This window comes from Protopterus annectens, chromosome 9.part0 (genome assembly GCF_019279795.1).
Source record: "Protopterus annectens isolate FY-2018-M chromosome 9.part0, PAN1.0, whole genome shotgun sequence".
NCBI classification, from domain to species: Eukaryota; Metazoa; Chordata; order Ceratodontiformes; family Protopteridae; genus Protopterus; species Protopterus annectens.
This window is the reverse complement of record NC_056743.1, coordinates 1,192,375,928-1,192,394,900: the sequence shown is the minus strand read 5'-3', so window position 1 is coordinate 1,192,394,900 and position 18,973 is coordinate 1,192,375,928. Positions and strand designations below refer to the sequence as shown.

General features: G+C 38.6%; 1 protein-coding gene across 3 annotated transcripts in view; it reads left to right on the top strand.

Moving 5' to 3' along the window:
* YPEL4 (yippee like 4) overlaps positions 1-18,973 on the top strand; it is a 117,143-nt gene that overhangs the window by 62,264 nt on the left and 35,906 nt on the right. For all 3 annotated transcript variants that reach the window (XM_044084100.1, XM_044084099.1, XM_044084101.1), the window contains exons 3-4: positions 7,025-7,068; positions 18,142-18,250. In XM_044084100.1, the coding sequence (XP_043940035.1) occupies positions 7,025-7,068; positions 18,142-18,250 (153 nt within the window). The remainder of the gene's footprint in view (positions 1-7,024; positions 7,069-18,141; positions 18,251-18,973) is intronic.

The following is an 18,973-nucleotide window of genomic DNA, read 5'->3' as shown; positions in this document are numbered from 1 at the left end:
ATTCAGCCGGTTCCTGTGCCAGAAAGGGCCCTAGGATTTTTATTCCTGTTCCTAGTTCCAAAAGGGGAACACGTGGAGGAGACCAATGATTTATCTATCCTCTCAACACTTATCTGGACATTCCCAAGTTCAAAAACCTCTGCTGGGCATCACTCACTGGTAACTACTTTAGATCTCAAGGAGGCTTACCTTCATGTGCCTATCAGACTCAACAGTCCTAAAGCCTTAGGGTTCATGGCATCTTTTGGACACTGTCATTCAAATAATACCTTGCATTCAAAAGAATTTTGTCAGATTCTAATGACAGATGCCTCATCTGAATGGAAAGTGGATACAAGACAAAGTGGCCTGCCAGACTACAGCATCTACATATCAACATGAAGGAGATGTTAGCAGTCCAGTTTGCATTAATGGCTTTCAAGGAGTTACTTCTTCCAGGGCAGGTGTTGGTTCTAACAGACAACTCAACTGTCATGTGGTACATCAACAATCCTCTATGCAGGCAAGCAATGATTTTGTGGGAGACTGTGCTCAGCTTGCAGCTAAATCTTCAGGCAAGGTTTCTGCCAGGAGCACAGAACTCCTTAGCAGATGTGTTAAGCAGGCAAATCATGGATCCCCCCACAGTGGAAACTGGATCTTCATGTATGAAATTGACAGTGTCATGGGAACTCCAGACATAGATCTGTTCGCTTCTCCACTAAACCACCAGCTGCCAAAGTTTGGTTTCATCACACAGCTTGGAAAGTGGATGCTCTTTCTTTCAGTTGGAAAAATCTTCATGTGTATGCCTTTCCACCTCTGCCTCTCCTCCCAAAGATTGGCCTCGCAACACTGGTACCCATTACTGAGGAGTCTGAATGTCAAGCTTCACTCTCTTCATCTAACACTCAACTTCCTCAACAAGTTTTGAATGTGATTATGGAAGCCAGAAGACCTAGTACACATAAAGTGTATGCAGAAAAATGGAAGAGATTTTTATTTTGGAGTGCAGCAATGGATTTTGATGTTTGAGTTTCCTAATTTGTGGTGGAGCAATATCTTACTAGTTATTGGACAAACAAAAGTCTTTCTCTTTCTTTCATTAAGATTCAGCAGCAAGCAGCTTCAGCTATGATTGTGACACCCCATTTTTTTTTTCTCATCCTTTGTTCAAGCAATTTCTTAGAGGGGAAAAGAATATACCCCCCGTGAGAGCTCATACTCCTGCTTGGGACCTCAATTTGTTGGCCATTTTCTCTGCAAAGAAGGTTTCTGAATTGCAAATCCTTCCTTTATGCCTAAAGTGGTTTCAAAGATTTTGCACACTTTAGATGTACACAGGCAGTTGTATTATTATTTAGCAGGACTAGGGATTTTAGGCAGTCTCAGCAGTTGTTTGTTTCTTTTGCTTTGAGTTCTCAGGGCAAGCCTGTGTCAAAACAAACTATTTCTAAGTGGATTGGGTTTTGCATTGCATTCTGTTATTCCCATCATGGCAAGGAGATTCCAGCTGGGGGCCTGCCTTCCCATTAGGCCTAGGCCACTTTCAACAGCATTTCTAGGGGGTGGCAACTAAGGATATTTTGGAGGCAGCTACTTGGAGTTCAGTGCATACTCTCTAAGCATTACCACCTTCCTCTCTCTATCCTAGGCTGGTTTTGGTTTTGCCACTGCTGTGTTGGGCATTTTGGCAGCGCTCTGCTTCATTATAGTTTAGCCATCCTCCGTATATATTGTACATATATTAGGTACAGGAGTGTTTGGTTTTTTTTTTTGGTTTACTGGGACAGCGGACCCCCCAGTGTTAGGACTGCAGCAATGTGGATCTTCGAACATCTACATTTATGGTAGGTACAAAACTGTACTTTTTAATATATATATATATATATATATATATATATATATATATATATATATATATATATATATATATGTGTATATATATATATATATATATATATATATGTATATATATATATATATATATATATATATATATATATATATGTATATATATATATATACATACACACACACACACACACACACACACACACACACACACACACACACACACACACACATATGAGTTTACTTTGATCCATCGAATTTTCACTGTCAAAAGTGACATAACTGATCCCAGCGAAAGTCCATTTAAATGAAAATGCACTTTTGTGAAAATCATTACACTGAAACATAAAATAAAAGCAAACAAAAAAATCAACAAAAACATTTAAGTGGGGGGGCCCTGCACCCCCCCTGCTACTTATATATACTAACTCTGAGATTGCATTACAGTGGAGGAAAGGGAATATTCCCTTATCCTCACTGTAACGCATTCTAGCAAAACTACTCCCTCCTAGCTTCCAAACTTCCACAGAAATACCATCTAACCCTGGGGACTTTCCTGTAGATTGGTTATGCATCACCATTTTTATCTCATTTCATCCTGTCCTGTTAGTAATGAAGCCTCCTCTCCCTCTAGCCTTGGCATATTTAATTCTCCCATAAACATTTCAATTTGTACCTTTTCTTGATTTCCATATTTCTCTGCTTTATACAGACTTTCATAAAATTTCCAAAATATTTCTAATACTTCTACAGGATTCCTAGTTACCTTCTTTGTAATAGACTCCCTAAGCTTGGTGACAGCACTTTCTAATTTCTGTTTTCCTGATTCATTGTGCTAAAAGTTTTTGTGCTCTAGAGTTATCAAAAAACAGTTGCTTAACAGCAATCTTTCTAAACTCATGCATATTATCAAGAAAGTCCCTTATTTTCTGTTTAGCATTATGTAGTTGCTCCTCTTGTTCTTTGAGATGCCCCCTATTTTCTTCTTCTTTCAGCTTTTCCCAGTTAGGGGTCGCCACAGCGGATCATCTGTCCGCTCATGATTGGCAGTGGAGTTTTATGTTGTTGAGTTGCCAGCCCGGTGCCCAACCTTCCACAGAAGACACACACATGCACACACTCACACCTATGGCCAATTTGGAGTGTCCAATCCACCTACTGCATGTCTTTGGGATGTGGGAGGAAACCAGAGCACCCAGAGGAAACCCACGCGACCACAGGGAGGACATGCAGACTCCGCACAGAAAGCACCCCAGCCGAGAATCGAACCGGAGAACCTCTTGCTGTGAGGCAATACTTTAATAATTTGTCAGTCCCTCTAAGTAATTATTGTTACTGCTTAACCACATCTGCCTTTCTTTTATTTCCACCCTAGTTTTAAATTCCATTTTAATTTTATCCTACTCCTTAGCTATATTTTCAGAAGAAATTTCTATCTTCCCTAATAGCTCCTGAACAATTTCCAATAGCCATTCCTTAAATTTCTCTCTTTTCAACAGATAGGTGGGAAAGTGCCAGTATTTCATTTTTTATTTAATTACCATTTGTTTGGTCTATATAATTTAGTTGAAGTGACTACCCGTCAAACACCTATTCCTCGAACTTAATCCAAGTAATGCTAGTTTCGTTGAACATTCATTTGTGAATTTCTTCCCAGGGAAAAAGTCTGCCAACCTAGCGACCATCACAAAAAAAAACCCACATTATTTAAAACCACCCATGTGGGGGGCTGTGCCCTCCACACCCCCCAATTAAATGTGCCAACTCCAAGATTGTACTACAGTGGGGAAAGGGGCAAATTCCCAATGGTGGCCAACAATTTTTTTCCCCTGGGAAGAAATTTGCTTAAATGAACATTCAGAATTAGCGTTCAATGGATTAAGTTTGATGAATAGATGTTTGGGTAGTTCCTTCGACGAAAGGATATAGACCCCCTGTGTTTTTATTATTATTGGCGCATGATCTGAAATAGTTATCTGGTGGGTATCAAGACCTTCAATTAAATGCACATGTTCCTGTAAAATGTAAGTTCTGTCTAGCATAGCCCAGTTTTTGCATCTTTGGGAATAATATGTAAATTCACTCCAAATTCCTAGTACTGAATTCACATCTTCCATGCCAAATATTTTCATAAATTTCTTTAAAAATCTACAGTTCTTTGTTGTATTTCCCTTTCTGGGTCCCCCCAGAAACACCTTCATTGTTGTAAATCAAATTCCAGTCCCCACATATAAGTATTGTTCCTTGCTGAAAGCTGATTATTTCTCAGAATTTTCTTTAGCTTTATTATTGATTGAATATAAATACATGCCAATGTAATCTTCTTCCCTTGCCAGTAGCCCCTTAGTACTGCAGAACTACCATTATTGTCTTTTTTCCCCCTCTTCTATTAATATTGGAGCACTTCTTGCAGTTAATATAAGTACGCCTGTCTCCATTGTCCCAGGTATTTTGCTGAATAACCATCCTGAAAACCTTTCTCTATCAAATTCATAAGTTCAGTTCTTTCCAAGTGTGCCACCTGTAGCATAACTAATTGCACTGTACATTTTTTAATATAGTTCACTGCTCTTTCTTTTTTGGATTTATCAGTGAGACCATTAACATTTAAAGGCGTTATAGAAAGAAAAATATTTTTTAGGGATTATATTATTCCCACCTTTTATGTATGACAGCTTTTTTAAGTGTCTAGTTCCACCTTTGGTATTGCATGCATACACTATTTGGCAGACTAATCTTTTATATACAGTTGTTTCTTGTCATCTCCATTTGAGGCTGTGTCACATCTTGCAGAACTTTTTGTTTCATTAAAAACCCTCAAAAATACACACACACACACACACACACGCACACACACACACACACACACACGCACACACACAACACACACACAAGCCCCCTAAAACCTAATAATTTAATAACACACAAAACTGTGTACATCTTCAAATATTGAACTTCTATCCCGTTAATAGGAACATAGTTCCAAACTGACAGACACACACAGAGACTCAAGCTAAATAGAAAGAAAGCTTATCCATGCTAAGACGTATGGTAGAGCCTGTTATTCTATTTAGTGCTGTTTGGTTTTGCCTCATCATTATAGTTCTCCCAACTGGGAAACACTTGAATGCTTTTAAAAACATTTTCTCCAAACCATTTCTCTTTATCAGATTGTCTGCTAGTGACCAATGTGTATATTTTTTGAACATTTTTATATGTTTTTTTACTATTTATATTATTTATACATATAGTGGTTAGCATTGCTGCCTCACAGCAAGGGGTTCTCCGGGCCCTCCCTCTGCTGCCTCTGTCTTCCCGCCTCATGTCCTCCTCCTCCTGTGTGTGTGGGTTTCCTCTTGGGTCCGTTTTTCCCTCCCACATCCCAAGACATGCTGCAGTGGATTTTGGACACTTATTGGCCCTAGGTGTGCGTGTGGAGTGTGCCTTCTGTGAAGGGTTGGTGCCGGGCTGGCAACTCGACACCATAAAACTTAATGTGTGTGGACAAGGACAAGGTGATCCGCTGTGGCGACCCCTAACCGGGAAAAGCCGAAAGAAGAAGAAGATATTATTTATACATATATTTTATTATTTTAAAATAGAAACATACATTTGGTGTGGTCATATTTAAAGATATTGAGTTTATCCAAATGTCCAGTTTAAAAAAAGCTGATTGCATTTTTTTGAGAACAATGTTGACAAGTATTGCATTTATGTATTACCTGCATATGCTAACTAGATCAGGTTTATTTAGGTTTTATTACTATTACTAACAATTTTCCACTTGCCCCATTGGAAGTGATCTACTACATTGTATAGTTTAATAGTCCTTTAAATATTTAGGATTAACCTGTATATTTATTTGGATACAACTTGGTCATGTGACTCATTTTATTTACTTATTTCTGTATATATTTGGATTCCTAATAGTTGATTGAGGTTCTGATGAAGCCCCACTCAGTGGTGTAGGATGAAAGCACATTGTGTATTTTAATTGTGCTCAACTTTTACATCCTGTCTCTTTTTTTTCCCCCTTTTATTTATTTATTTATTTATTTATTTATTGTGTGTGCGCGCTGTTTTGCTGTGGAATACCTCACTGGTGCTTTTCTACCGTTGGGCTAACCTGTTGGATTCCTGATTGGTGTCTACTTGTGTTTTGGAATCCTTTTAGGCCATGTTTTTGCTTTGCAGTTGTGACTTCTTTGTGTCACCAGAAGGATGACACTTGAGTATAGCTGCTTTCTCTTCTCTGCCCCTCAAGCACCATCTAAAATGTAAAGAATTTGAAAGAAAAGAAAAACCTGCATCTTTATATTTCAGAATACTGAGTTGTCCATATTAACCTCTGCAGAAGTGCTGCTTTTTGTTTTACTGTTTTGTTTCTCTTGATTTCTTCCCCTTATTTTCTTTGCAACTGCCTTGGATAGATAATGTATAATGGAACAGGTGGGATGCATGTTGAAATACAAAGATTTAAACTTAGAAATGTGAGCACAAATCTGAAAGGTGAAGGGATTTGGGTGTGGCTAGTCACTTCTGAGCAAATGTACCTGTTTGAGTAATATAATGCACTTGGGTATTGTACAGAGCAATGTAATTTCTGTGAAAAATGATATTGCAAGCATGTTATAACATCTCATTTATTAGCTGTTGCTTTCTGACTTTCACTTTGCTTTCTTCCCCTAGTGCATGGCCTTGTCTCTGTATTAAATTGCCTCTAACATTTTGTCAGCATGGTGCTCAGTCTTCATCATTGTATTTGCTCTCCACCACAGTAATGTCATCCTTGCTAGCTAGGTAACTGTAGTACTCTACAAATTCTGATTTCTAGTACCCAATGGCTTTGAGTATGAATTCCCTCATTGTTTAGGTCAGCATACTGGCAATCGTGCTTTCTGCAGCCATTCTTTAAAGATTTTGATTACAGCATACTCTGGAGGTTTGTGTATTGTTGTGTTCATGCTTGGTGTCCTTTGCCTATGAGTTTGAACCTCAGCACTTACAATGGATCAGTGCACATTTGTAATTATCATCTGGCTTCATAGCCATGCAATATTGGATTAGCTGTGTTGACCTTCTTACTTTAATAGCCATGGAATTAAACTGAAAGAAAAACAGAATCAAATCCAAGCCGACTTCAACAGTTTGTGTTTTTTTTTCATTCATACTATTTTCTTTTATCTTACAGTCTTTCCAAGGAAGCCAAGGGAGAGCATATCTCTTTAATTCTGTGTAAGTACTTGATAAACCTGTGCAAAATTAATTTTTGAATAATTTCTTTGATATCCATCCCTGTTCTCCTTTTAGTACCACAGAGTATTGTTCATTTGCTATTGCTAGTACAGATCCTTTCATATCAAAGCATTGCATTTTAGCTGAGTGCCCTGTAATACAGTGAGCTGGTATCCTGGACTTTGGAGGTACATGGAAACCTGGTGCAATATTTGTAACACTGAATGTTCTGGGGTACTAGCACTTGCAGGCAAAAAGGGGTGAATAGCTGTAAAGTAGTGGTATGGAGGGCTTGTACCCTGTAATACAGTGACACAGAGGGCTAGAAGCTGCAGAGTAGAAAACAGTGGCTTGTGTCACTGTTCCATTGTAGCACAGAAGGCTGGACACTATAATGTAGTGCACAAAGAAATTAGGCAATGTTGTGTGGTATGTGAGGGCTGTATGCTGAAATAAATAATTAGGTAAGCTGTGTTCAGTGTGGCATAGAGTAACTGGTACTGTACAGAGGTGGTGGGATCAGAGTTTCTAACAGCATGATGAGGCTGTGTGATGGAGCAGTGCCAAAGATTGACTACTGCAGTATAATGGCATAGTAGGATGGAATGCTGTTTCAGAACATTCCAGAACAAAACAGGGATCAGGAATGTTCAGCTGAAGGCACTTTTAACTAGCAGTGGTAATGTCACTTTGTGGTTTAAACAGTCAACAATGAAGATGATGTAAGATTTCAATAGGGTGGATTTTGCCGAGCTGTGGTAGTGAATCAGTGAGTTGGAAAACTAGAAGCAAATCAAGGGGGTAAACAAGCTATGGGAATAGATCATGAATGGGATGCCCGGTGCTATAGATGAGGCTTTGAAGAGGCAGGAAAATGGAAAAAAGTAGAAAGCCAGTGTGGGAGGAGACATTATCAGAATGAAAGATGGGGAATGTAAGAAGTGGAAGGGATGGGGTTGGGAGGTGGATTAAATATGTAACAAAGGAGCAAGTAGAAGGTGACTGAGGGGGTGAGGGCAAAAAAGACTGATCAAAAGAGAGTTCGCCTAAGCGGTCAAGAATGGGAACATGGCCTTTTCAAGTATACTGCAGAAAGAAGGAAGGAATTTGCAGACCTGGTAAGATAAATAAAGACCTGAAGGAGATAAAAGAGGATATGGAAGAAAAAGAAGATGCATTGAATGAATACTTTTTTCTTTGTTTTCCCAAAGGAAAGGAAAGGGTGGGCTATGTTCTGGGAAGACAAAATGGGAATAACAGTGGACGGATATCAAGATAGAGCAAGTGAAGATGTAACTGCTTCACTAAGGAAGGATAACCCATAGGGATAGACAGGCTACCACACACACACACACACACACACACACACACACACACACACACAGACACACACACACACACACACACACACAGACACACACAGACACACACAGACACACACAGACACACACAGACACACACAGACACACACAGACACACACAGACACACACAGACACACACAGACACACACAGACACACAGACACACACAGACACACACAGACACACACAGACACACACAGACACAGACACAGACACACAGACACAGACACACAGACACAGACACACAGACACAGACACACAGACACAGACACACACACAGACACACACACAGACACACACACACACACTTGTGTGTGTGTGTGTGTGTGTGTGTGTGTGTGTGTGTGTGTGTAATCTTCTTTAAATAACTAAAGATCCGAACATCAACGTTCATTTTCACGAGATGGAAAATACAGAAGCCTCACATACCAGAATGCTGAAGCTTTCCCGGGTATGTAAATACTTGCCCAACATGCCCTTTTCACTGTAGTGCGATCACAGAGTTGGTATATATAGTTGGGGGGGGTGTGGGGGGCATAGTCCCCACCTGGGTGGGTTTTAATTATTTTGGAGTGTATTTAGTTTAAATTTGGGCAAGTGTTTGTTTTTATATATATATATATATATATATATATATATATATATATATATATATATATATATATATATATATATATATATATATATCTCCTTCTTCTTCTTTCGGCTTTTTCCCGGTTAGGGGTCGCCACAGCGGATCACCGGTCTGCTCATGATTGGCAGTGGAGCTTTTATGGTGTTGAGTTGCCAGCCCAGTGCCCAACCTTCCACAGAAGTCACACACATGCACACACTCACACCTAGGGCCAATTTAGAGTGTTCTATCCACCTACAGCATGTCTTTGGGATGCGGGAGGAAACTGGAGCACCCAGAAGAAACCCACGCGACCACAGGGAGGGCATGCAGACTCTGCACAGAAGGCACCCCAGCCTAGAATTGAACCGGAGAACCTCTTGCTGTGAGGCAGCAACGCTAACCGCTGCACCACCATGGCCGCCTATATATATCTATATATATATATATATATATATATATATATATATATATATATATATATATATATATATTATAAAATAAAATATGTATGTATAGTATATGTGTAAGTGTTATGCAGAACAAATCTGATGAATTTGCAGACATATCCACTGACAGAGATGGAGATCTTCGACAAATCATTAGCCATTGCAGAAGCACCGAAGACTGGATGATGGAGTTAGTGTACTCTTTTATGAAATTAGTTTTACCCTAGTACAAGGGGGAAGAGGAAAATCTGGGACCTGCATGCTGGTTAGCTTAACAGTGGTGGTAGAGAAAGTCATGAAGCAAATCTCAAGAGATAAGCCACTTACTTTTCTAGATGGCAGTAACCATCACAGGTTCATATACAGAAAGAGCTGTCCGTTGGACCTGATCCAGGTTTGTAATGGTGTCATGGGAAAATTTAGCAGAGGAGTACTGGCAAATGTGATATTCTTGACATCATCAAAACCTTTGACTCAATCTCACTGCTCACTGAGATGGTTGCTAGGAAAAAACTGCAGGGAAGATGTAAGCAGGACTGATATAGCAAACTTGGACTGTAACATGGAGTGTGGCAGCACACACCAGGTTATGGGGAAGGGTCTTTGTCAGGATTCTGGGACGTGATAAGGGGCATAATGTAAAAATCATTCTTAGATCTAGTACTCTTTTTAGGATGCTGGCTGCAAATGTGTTTGAGGTAATGGAGAGTGGGGATTGACCTATTCTCTGATGCATTAAAGGTTAAATGGCCAGAAGAGTTGCAGTTGAAGTTAATTGCAGACAAAAATACTACTGTTGTGCCATGATAACCCTGGTATGGCTTATTAGCTGGCGTAATGGAACTGGCTGCAGCAAAGCAGGAAAAGGATTACAACTGTTCATCGCACCTGTATTGGGCCACTGGGAACATTGGACAGAAGAGAGAGAGAGAGAGGATAGGGACAGTGGAAAATAGGATTCTGGGATATATCCTCAGGGGGATAAATCCCAGAAACAATGAAGTAATGATGCCACCATATCAGGTTGTAGTCAGGCCACAACCTGAAGTGTTTAACTTTGGAGGTTTTGCAAGGAGAGAAACATCAGACCATTGGGAGAATTGGAAGCTATCAACAGGGTGCATAGAATGGGGGAGTGGAGACATGACCAAAGACAAGAGGAGGTGATGTTCTTCTCAATAGAGACCAGAAGAGGGGGGATGCAGTATGGGTGAAATAAGATCATGCTGGGAGATTTAAAGGGATCATCTTCATCAGAATGGAGGGTCACAAGCAGCAGGCTGTAAGGGCCAACTTAATCCTCAGCTTTAAGCACTTCAGAGACAGAATTGTACATCTGTGGAACGTATTGCCTGAATGGATGGTGTACAGAAAATCCAAGCAAGTTTGCAAGAGGATATGGAAGAGGTAGAAGAGAGGGAAAGAGAAGGATTGACTAGATAAGATGTTAAATGCATTTAGAGGGCAGACTGCATAAGCTAATTATACCCTCCTACCCCCTAAATAAATAGAAAGTTTAAATATTTGAATACAATCCCCTTCCACATTATATATGCATATTGTAGTCTTGTATTTTCATGCTGAAAATATGCCCACTGATAGAATCCAGTACAGATCAGGGCAGAATTGTCTTAAATCTGTTCTGGTTCATTTTCAGATTCACTCACCCCTATTTAATCTTCACATCTGACGGTGCTTATCAGTAAAATTGAATAACAGGTGTATATAACTAAGGATGTACAACTGGAGCATTGAAACAAAAACACAGATTCTGTTGGTAGCCAAGGACTGTAAATCCACTTGGACTGCTCATTTCCATAACCAGCGGCTAAGCTTCTAAGTCTGCTTAACTAGCATCCCATTTTTAACCTCTGATAAGAATCCCCTAATGCGTATCCTACAGTGTTTTGGATTTAATCACTATTTTGGCTGTACAGTCTCTTCAGTGATGATAATTCTGTTAATCTCCACTCAGTTTTTGGTCCCTGGAATCATCCTTCTTGTATATTCAGAAATATTGGGGTCATCTTTTGCCATGTGTATCTATGGATTCCTTTGAGGTACTTAAATGCATCTGTCTTTGCTGCATCTGTTCATCACTGTACATAATGAAGCTCTTCTGAACTGCATATTTTTGTTGTTTTTCTTTATACATGTAGTGTTATAGAATGTTAAAGGCAGCAGAGACTCCAGTCTTAGAGTGTAGTTTATTATACAAAAAGGAAAAAAATGTACATTCTTCCCAAAAGTAGTCTTATGGCTTAACACCAAGTACCTTCAGCAGAGTGACATATAAATGGGATAGAATATTTTCCAGTGTGTTTCTGTGTTTGCTTCTATTTCTCTCTCTCTCTTTCTTTAAGACTCTTAATAGCTATTTTTTTTTACATTTCTGGATTCCTATAGTAGGGACAATCTTGTGGTGTCTTCTCATAGGTCTTCCTTCACTTTTGCTGATTCTGTTCCAGACCTCTTGCTGTGGGCATCAAATCCTTCCTCCAAGAAGGGCTAACAACACTTTCTGGTTACTTTCTATCAGCCCACTATCCCATTTATAGACCTTTGATCATTCCATTATGTAAAACTGGTCCGGGTAATTCAACAAAGGCTCTCTGTGCTCTTAAAAAACATTTTCTGTGCTCTCTAGTACAATGCCTAGATGTCGATCTCCTCATTAGATTTTTGAAAAGCTTGGATACAAACAGTTTGTGTACTACTATCTGTCATTACATAGTCTGTACAACGAGTTTGTCTTATAAACTAAAGTATGGGTAAGACGTAGGCGATATTGGGGATATCATCTTCTTGTATACCTCTGTCTGTTTTCCCTTGCACTGATGAAACTGTCATCAGCGTAGGGTCAGCATGTCATGTAGTAGAATGTATCGACTCATTTCCTACCCACACAGGCACTGATATCTCACTGCCTAGTTTTTCTGTAAAGGTAACCCGTACCACTATTCACTGGTGTTGGTTAATCTCTTTGTCATATTTCATTTTTCCTTGTTCTCTTTCTTTATGAACCTGTTTTGCTTGGAGTTCCTAAGTATGACATAGTTTAGAAGTATTCTCAGGTTGTGCACTTTTCATAATTACTGACTTCATTCCTTCAGAAAATAATCTTACAAGTGAACATGCTTTATCTTCAGTTCTGATGGTCACTTCTCTCTGCTTTGTGAGACTTCAGGCTGTGTTGTGCATATTCTTGCCTTCCAGTAGTTTTGCTGTTAGACTGCTCTTTGAGAAGTATAAGTTGGCATATCTCTTTAAATTGTGTAGATTCTTAAGTTTTTCTTTTTTTTTTTATTTTAATTTCTTTTAATTATCCTTAGTCAAATTTTTTATATTGATATTGAAATATTTTTGTGTGTGTGTGTGTGTGTGTGTATATATATATATATATATATATATATATATATATATATATATATATATACACACACACACACACACACACACACACACACACACACACACACACATACACAGAGAGACAGAGAGAGAAAGTAAGACGTACTGTCTGAATCTAGCAACTTTTGCAAAACTCTTCCACCAGTTAAGGCATCACACTTAATTAACTTTGCAGTAGCACAATAACAGAATACAGTCTCAATCATTCTAGCAGATGCTATACCCGTGGAATGTGGCAGACTATCACAAGTTGCATGCTTTTCAGAGGACCTAGTTTTCACAGGTAAAACAGTGTTAACATCACCAGTAAAAATTATAGGTATGTGACCATTTTCCACATTTTAAAATACAGAATGGCTACAGCTGATACTTTGTTTGTTACCAACATTTGACACCGGTTTTAATGTGTGTCTGGACTACTCAGTTCTATACATACTTTTAGCGCACAACAATCTGCTATTGTAACAAATCTTTGAGTTGGGGGAATATTTTTTAAATTTATCAGTGGTCATCATTTATACTAGCCTATTTTAGTATATTGACCCTCAGGACCTAAACATTAATTATATGTCGTAAGTTACTTAATTGTGGTCTTGCCATTTTGTTATGAGAAAATGTCCAGCAATGTAGTTATGAGCTTGTGTCTCCGAGGCAACACCAGCTCTGGTAAGGAATATCTTTCTAACTTCTTCCATAGCCCTAGTGAATGGTCCCTTCCTTATCCATGAAGGCTTGTCCATTCAACTAGACTGATAGAATTTTAGCCCATTGGGATTGGTCCCTTCCACTTAGCAACAGTCTTCTAAAAGTAACAATATTTTATTTATCACATCTTCATTGTAACAGTTCTATTTGCACCATTTGCAAATATATATTTTTGAGCATAAGTCCGCGGTGGTGGTGCTACGGTAGCGTTGTTGCCTCACAGTAAGACGCTGTCCGGTTCGATTATCAGAGCGTCTTCTGGGTGGAGACATGTGTGAATGGGCGTACCTTCGTTGAAGGTTGTGCGTCAGGGGTGGCAACTCGGTACATAAAAATCAACTGCCAATCATTAGCGGACCAGAGTTCCGCTGTGGTGACCCCTAACCGTGAAAAGCCGAAAAACACATTCACTCTTTGTAGAGATCTGAGATGCTGTACTACACTATATGTGTGTGTGTGTGTGTGTGTGTGTGTGTGTGTGTGTGTGTGTGTATATATATATATATATATATATATATATATATATATATATATATATATATATATATATATATATATATACACACACACACACACACACACACACACACAACACTGACAAGGATATGAAATTGAATAGTTATTCAGTCACCATATTGAGGATTTTTTTCATTGCAAATTGTGGTATTTTTTCTTTTATATGTTTAACTGTTGTACTTTCTCTAAATTACGGTTATTGTCAGAAAATGTTGGTGGGTAATGTGGGTTGACCCTGGAAATGTTACACTGAGATCAGTGGGTTACCATGTTGCTTTGTTTACAAACAAATGTACAGACAAACAAGCAGGCAAATACATGTGTCTCACTTTTGGTGTAAACCATGGACCTTGTTGATGTCATAATTTGAAGAGCCTGTACTGGTCTCCATTTTGTAAAGATGTTTCTATAACTGCTTACGGTATTCCAGATTGACTTTTCTCCTGCTAATGCCACTTCTTTGCATTTAAGATCCAACTTGCCTTTCTGCTTTGTTAGATTGTTTAGTTGCCTTTAGGCTACCTGCCGTAGGTGCTATCAGGTCCTTCTGTAATTCTGTTGATGCTGCTGCTTTCCCTCCAGATGTGTACTCTTTTCCAATGTTATTGCTATCTGCATGCGTTCTTTTTTCAGTGAATTTAATCCGCAACATTTCATACCATTCCTCTGAGACTGAGAGAGAGACTGACTGACTGACTGACTTTTGGTGGTATCCCAGCAGTAAGAACAGTGTAGCTGAATGGCCTAACCTCACCTGCTTGAGCTGAGTAACTAGAGTGAACTGCATCACCACAGTGGCCTCTTCTTCTGAATGCATGCTTCTATTCACTTGCTATGAAGGATGCCTTAAGTTGTGGCTTGGGTTTGCCTACCACCCAAGTCCCAGGGCATCCTGTGTGCCACTATCTTTTTTCCATACGATAGTGGCAATTTGTGGTTGGCTATGTCCCTCTACTCTCCCTGATGGGTGACTTTATTTTCTGTTGCCATTTTTTTCATCAGTACTGTGATCTTTTAACCCACTGAATTTTGATTACTCACATTTTTGCCTGCATCAGATTATAAGGGGTTCATGTCAATTTGTCGAAGGCAGTTTTGGTGAATGCAAAAAAAAAAAAAAAATAGTTTGCTAAAACCACCTTCAGTGAACATTTAAAGACATTTATTTTGCAGGGTAAATATTCCCCCTGCACTCTCCCATTTGGCAGGACCCCCCCCCCCCCCCAAATTATATCAACTCTGAGGTGATAAAAGAGTGGAAAAAAAAGGGAATCTCCACTGTTAACAAAAATAGTTTTGCTGAACTGTTTCAGTTTTAGCAAACACTATGTTTGATGAGATGACATGCTCCTAATGTAAAGATGGCTTGCTAAATTCTATGTAGGCAGCACCTACAGTCTCTTCTTTCTGTTGCCCTAGTTTACCCAGTCAAAAACCTGCATTAGTGGTTCATGATTATCCTGCTGTGAAAGCGTATTGATATGGGTCCACAGCTCACTGGCTTCAAAGTATTTTAAAATTAGTTTCTCTAATAGTGATTCCATGATTTTCCTTAGAGCTCCAGTGAAACTGACAATTTGATAACTTTCATCCTGTATTCTGTTCCCACTCTTGCAAATTGGAATCACAGCTACTCTGATCTTGTTTTCAGGAACCTTATCCTTAACCACCTCAAACAATAATGTAAAGCTATTATTATTATCAATTCTTCACACATTTTGCCAAGAATTTTAAAGTGAATCCCATTAGACCCGAATGCCTTTTTAACTTTGTTTTTCTGGAATTCTTTTGTTGCAGTTCCTTCTTTAAAAGGACTGGAATTTAAATGTTTGTTAATGGGGTAGGTGACCTGCTCCTCAAACTCTTCACAGCCATGGCTCAAGCCAGTTGCACAGATCCAGTACATACTTTAATAATGAGGTGTTTACAGTTGTGGTAAGCTGGCAACTCAATACAGTTTACATACATTAAGATATCTAACCATTGCAATTTACCTCTTTGTTGACCAGGTAAACCCACTGGACAAATTGTCCCTTTTTAGGGGCAACGTGGAACACTGTGTGGTTAAGTAACTTGCTCAGAGCAGATAAATGATGATGGAAGGTATCAAACCATGTACCCTGGGAAAAGTAAGCAATTTATTAACTGACAATGGGATTATGTACAAACTCCACACAGACGGCTCCCCAACCAAGAATGGAAATAGACACCCAAGAATGTGAAGCAACAGTGGTAACGTCTGTGCCACTGTACCACCCGTAAAAGAGGGCACAGTCACCCTCCCAAATGATCGCACTAATAGAAGTCCTATTCCAAATCCTTATAACACTCCCTTATTTACAGTGCATACACAGAAAAGTAATTCTAAGTAAATTAGCTCCTTATTGTCTCTTCACCTGGTGAGAAGGTAAAAGGTTAAGAGTAATAAAACAGAAATTAAAAATAAAGAATGCAAACAAAAACAGCAAAGACCTTTCTATTGGGTGTTATAGCTCTGTTTTGTTGTGGCAGGCAACTCAAGAAATCTTTTTGAGACAGTTTGCATGAAAGATTTACTGTGATCTCTTGTATGTCAAGACCACACTGCAGATACTGTAGTGTACAATGTTTGGGAGATGAGTAAGAATGTTTTTCTACCCCATTTCCATAAAATTTCTTGAAGGTTATAGTGGACCTCTGTAAAGGAGATTTGCAGTACTTCACAAGTAAGTACAATTTAACACTTCTTGGAATGTATTGAGAATGCCTTGTTTAAATACATTGCTAACACTTTGTAAGACTATGAAAAGAGTGGAAGCATTTTCCCAAACAAGTTACTTCTTAGCCATTGATTTCATCAACCCACATTCCTCTTCCCAATTATTTGGCGTCTCTTCGTTCCTGCCCCCCTTCTTTGGTTTGTTCTGACTGGTTACTCTTGTTAGCTTGCCGTTTATGTTGTGTACCAGTACCACAGAGAACATGGTCATACTTCTGGAAAGGAATATTTATTACAGTAGTTAATGTATAGATAATGATTATTCATTCCAGTAAAATTTCCCAGCAGTACCCTATCACTCGTCAAGCCTGGGTCAATTGCACTGTTTTCCATGTTGTCTGGTGTCATGCTGGGTTATCTGAAAACTGCTAAGGCCCACACTTACTTGTTCTTACTACTTGTAATTTTCAGCTGAACACTTCCACGACTTTCTAGAAATATTCTTCAGAACCTTTCTGCCAAAATATTTAATTTTTCCATTATTCAGATCGGTCTTTTAATCACTACTAGTGTTTGACTGTCTTTATTAAATAATTTTAAACAGATTTTATTTTCTTTCTTAATTCAAGTCTATTGATGCTTACTATCAAATTTATTTGTAGGTCTAGCCTACAGAAATCCCTGAAAATGTGTGTAGAGAAAGTGGGGGGTGGCGGGGGAGAGAATTGCTTGAAAAAGCTTAGTATATGATTCACTTTTTTTGTAAATAAATCTTGGGTCATGTGAATGATCTTGAAACACTGTCATGGCTTATTTGAAAGATGCTGCATGAAGTAAAATAGTTTTGCAATCCTGTATTACCAGCGTAACACTTTTTACATTGTGGAATGGATTTTAATGTATTGCACACAAAAGGCTATGAAGTAATCGTATTTTCCTTTGAAATCAGACTACATATCAGCACAGTAGCAAATGGAAGATGGGCACATCACAGATAATCCATTGATTTACAAATTGTTTCTCCCTAGATTTAGTAAAGGGTTAGAATAAGGAAACAGATTTTTTTTGCCTTTATTTGGAAAGCTTGTAATGTAAAAAGCATTTACCTACTGTCTTATTGGTTCACTTGTACATTTTTAAATTCATTTTTGTATTTGAAGTTGGGGCATTTTGGTACCATTGTGGTGGACCAAATGTTCATCTGTGGCTTACATGTACATCTGGTACACCTAACACATGCAGATAAAACATGCCGGTCATTTATTTTCGTATGTTAGTTGTTCTTTCCCATGATACAAAATTCTTTCTCTCATAAAACAGGGTAAATGTGGGCTGTGGACCTGCGGAAGAAAGGGTCCTGCTGACGGGGCTGCATGCTGTGGCAGACATTTACTGTGATAGCTGCAAGACCACCCTGGGCTGGAAGTATGTAAGTATTTACATTTTGCCTGGGACTAAAGAGTTGTTGTTCTATTGAAAGTTGAAGAGATCTGGGAACTGAAATGGTGTCTGTAAATGTTTTCAGAAGTTCTTTTCTGTTGTATAAAGAATAGCAAAATCTGTGTGTAATTTATAAGTAATATGGTTAGATATAAATAGATAAAATAGACTTGTTTATGTGTATTTCTTCTAGTAGTAGAGCCTAGATAAAGGGCTTCATAAAATCCAATATCCAGCGCGTTGTATGTATCTGCACTCTTTGCACATTCACATTTTCAAAAATATTTACACTCTTAACTTGTAATCAGCAGTTTGTCCACAGTTTGTCTACACCTTTGGAGTTTTCATCAAAGCTACCAAATTTTTTCTAAACCTACCACATTTTGCTAGTCACTAAAAAATGAAGTAAAAGTTTACTCCTTATACATGCCAAAATACCCTAGCCTAGCAGCCTGCCTAAAGCATCACCAAACCTAAGTTTACATTTAGTCAACAGAAAAGTAAAATATGGTTCTGTTCTGAAAAGTGGACTTCTGAAGGTCAACTTTCAGAAAGGACAAAAAAAAAAAAAAAAAAAAAGGGTAGAAAAATACCTATTTATTTATTATTTATTTATTTGACATTTGTTGACCGAGATAGTCTGACTGAGCTGCAACCCTTTTTCAGCAGAGGCATGGGGAGAAAAGCTCCACAGGAAAAAAATAAACAATAC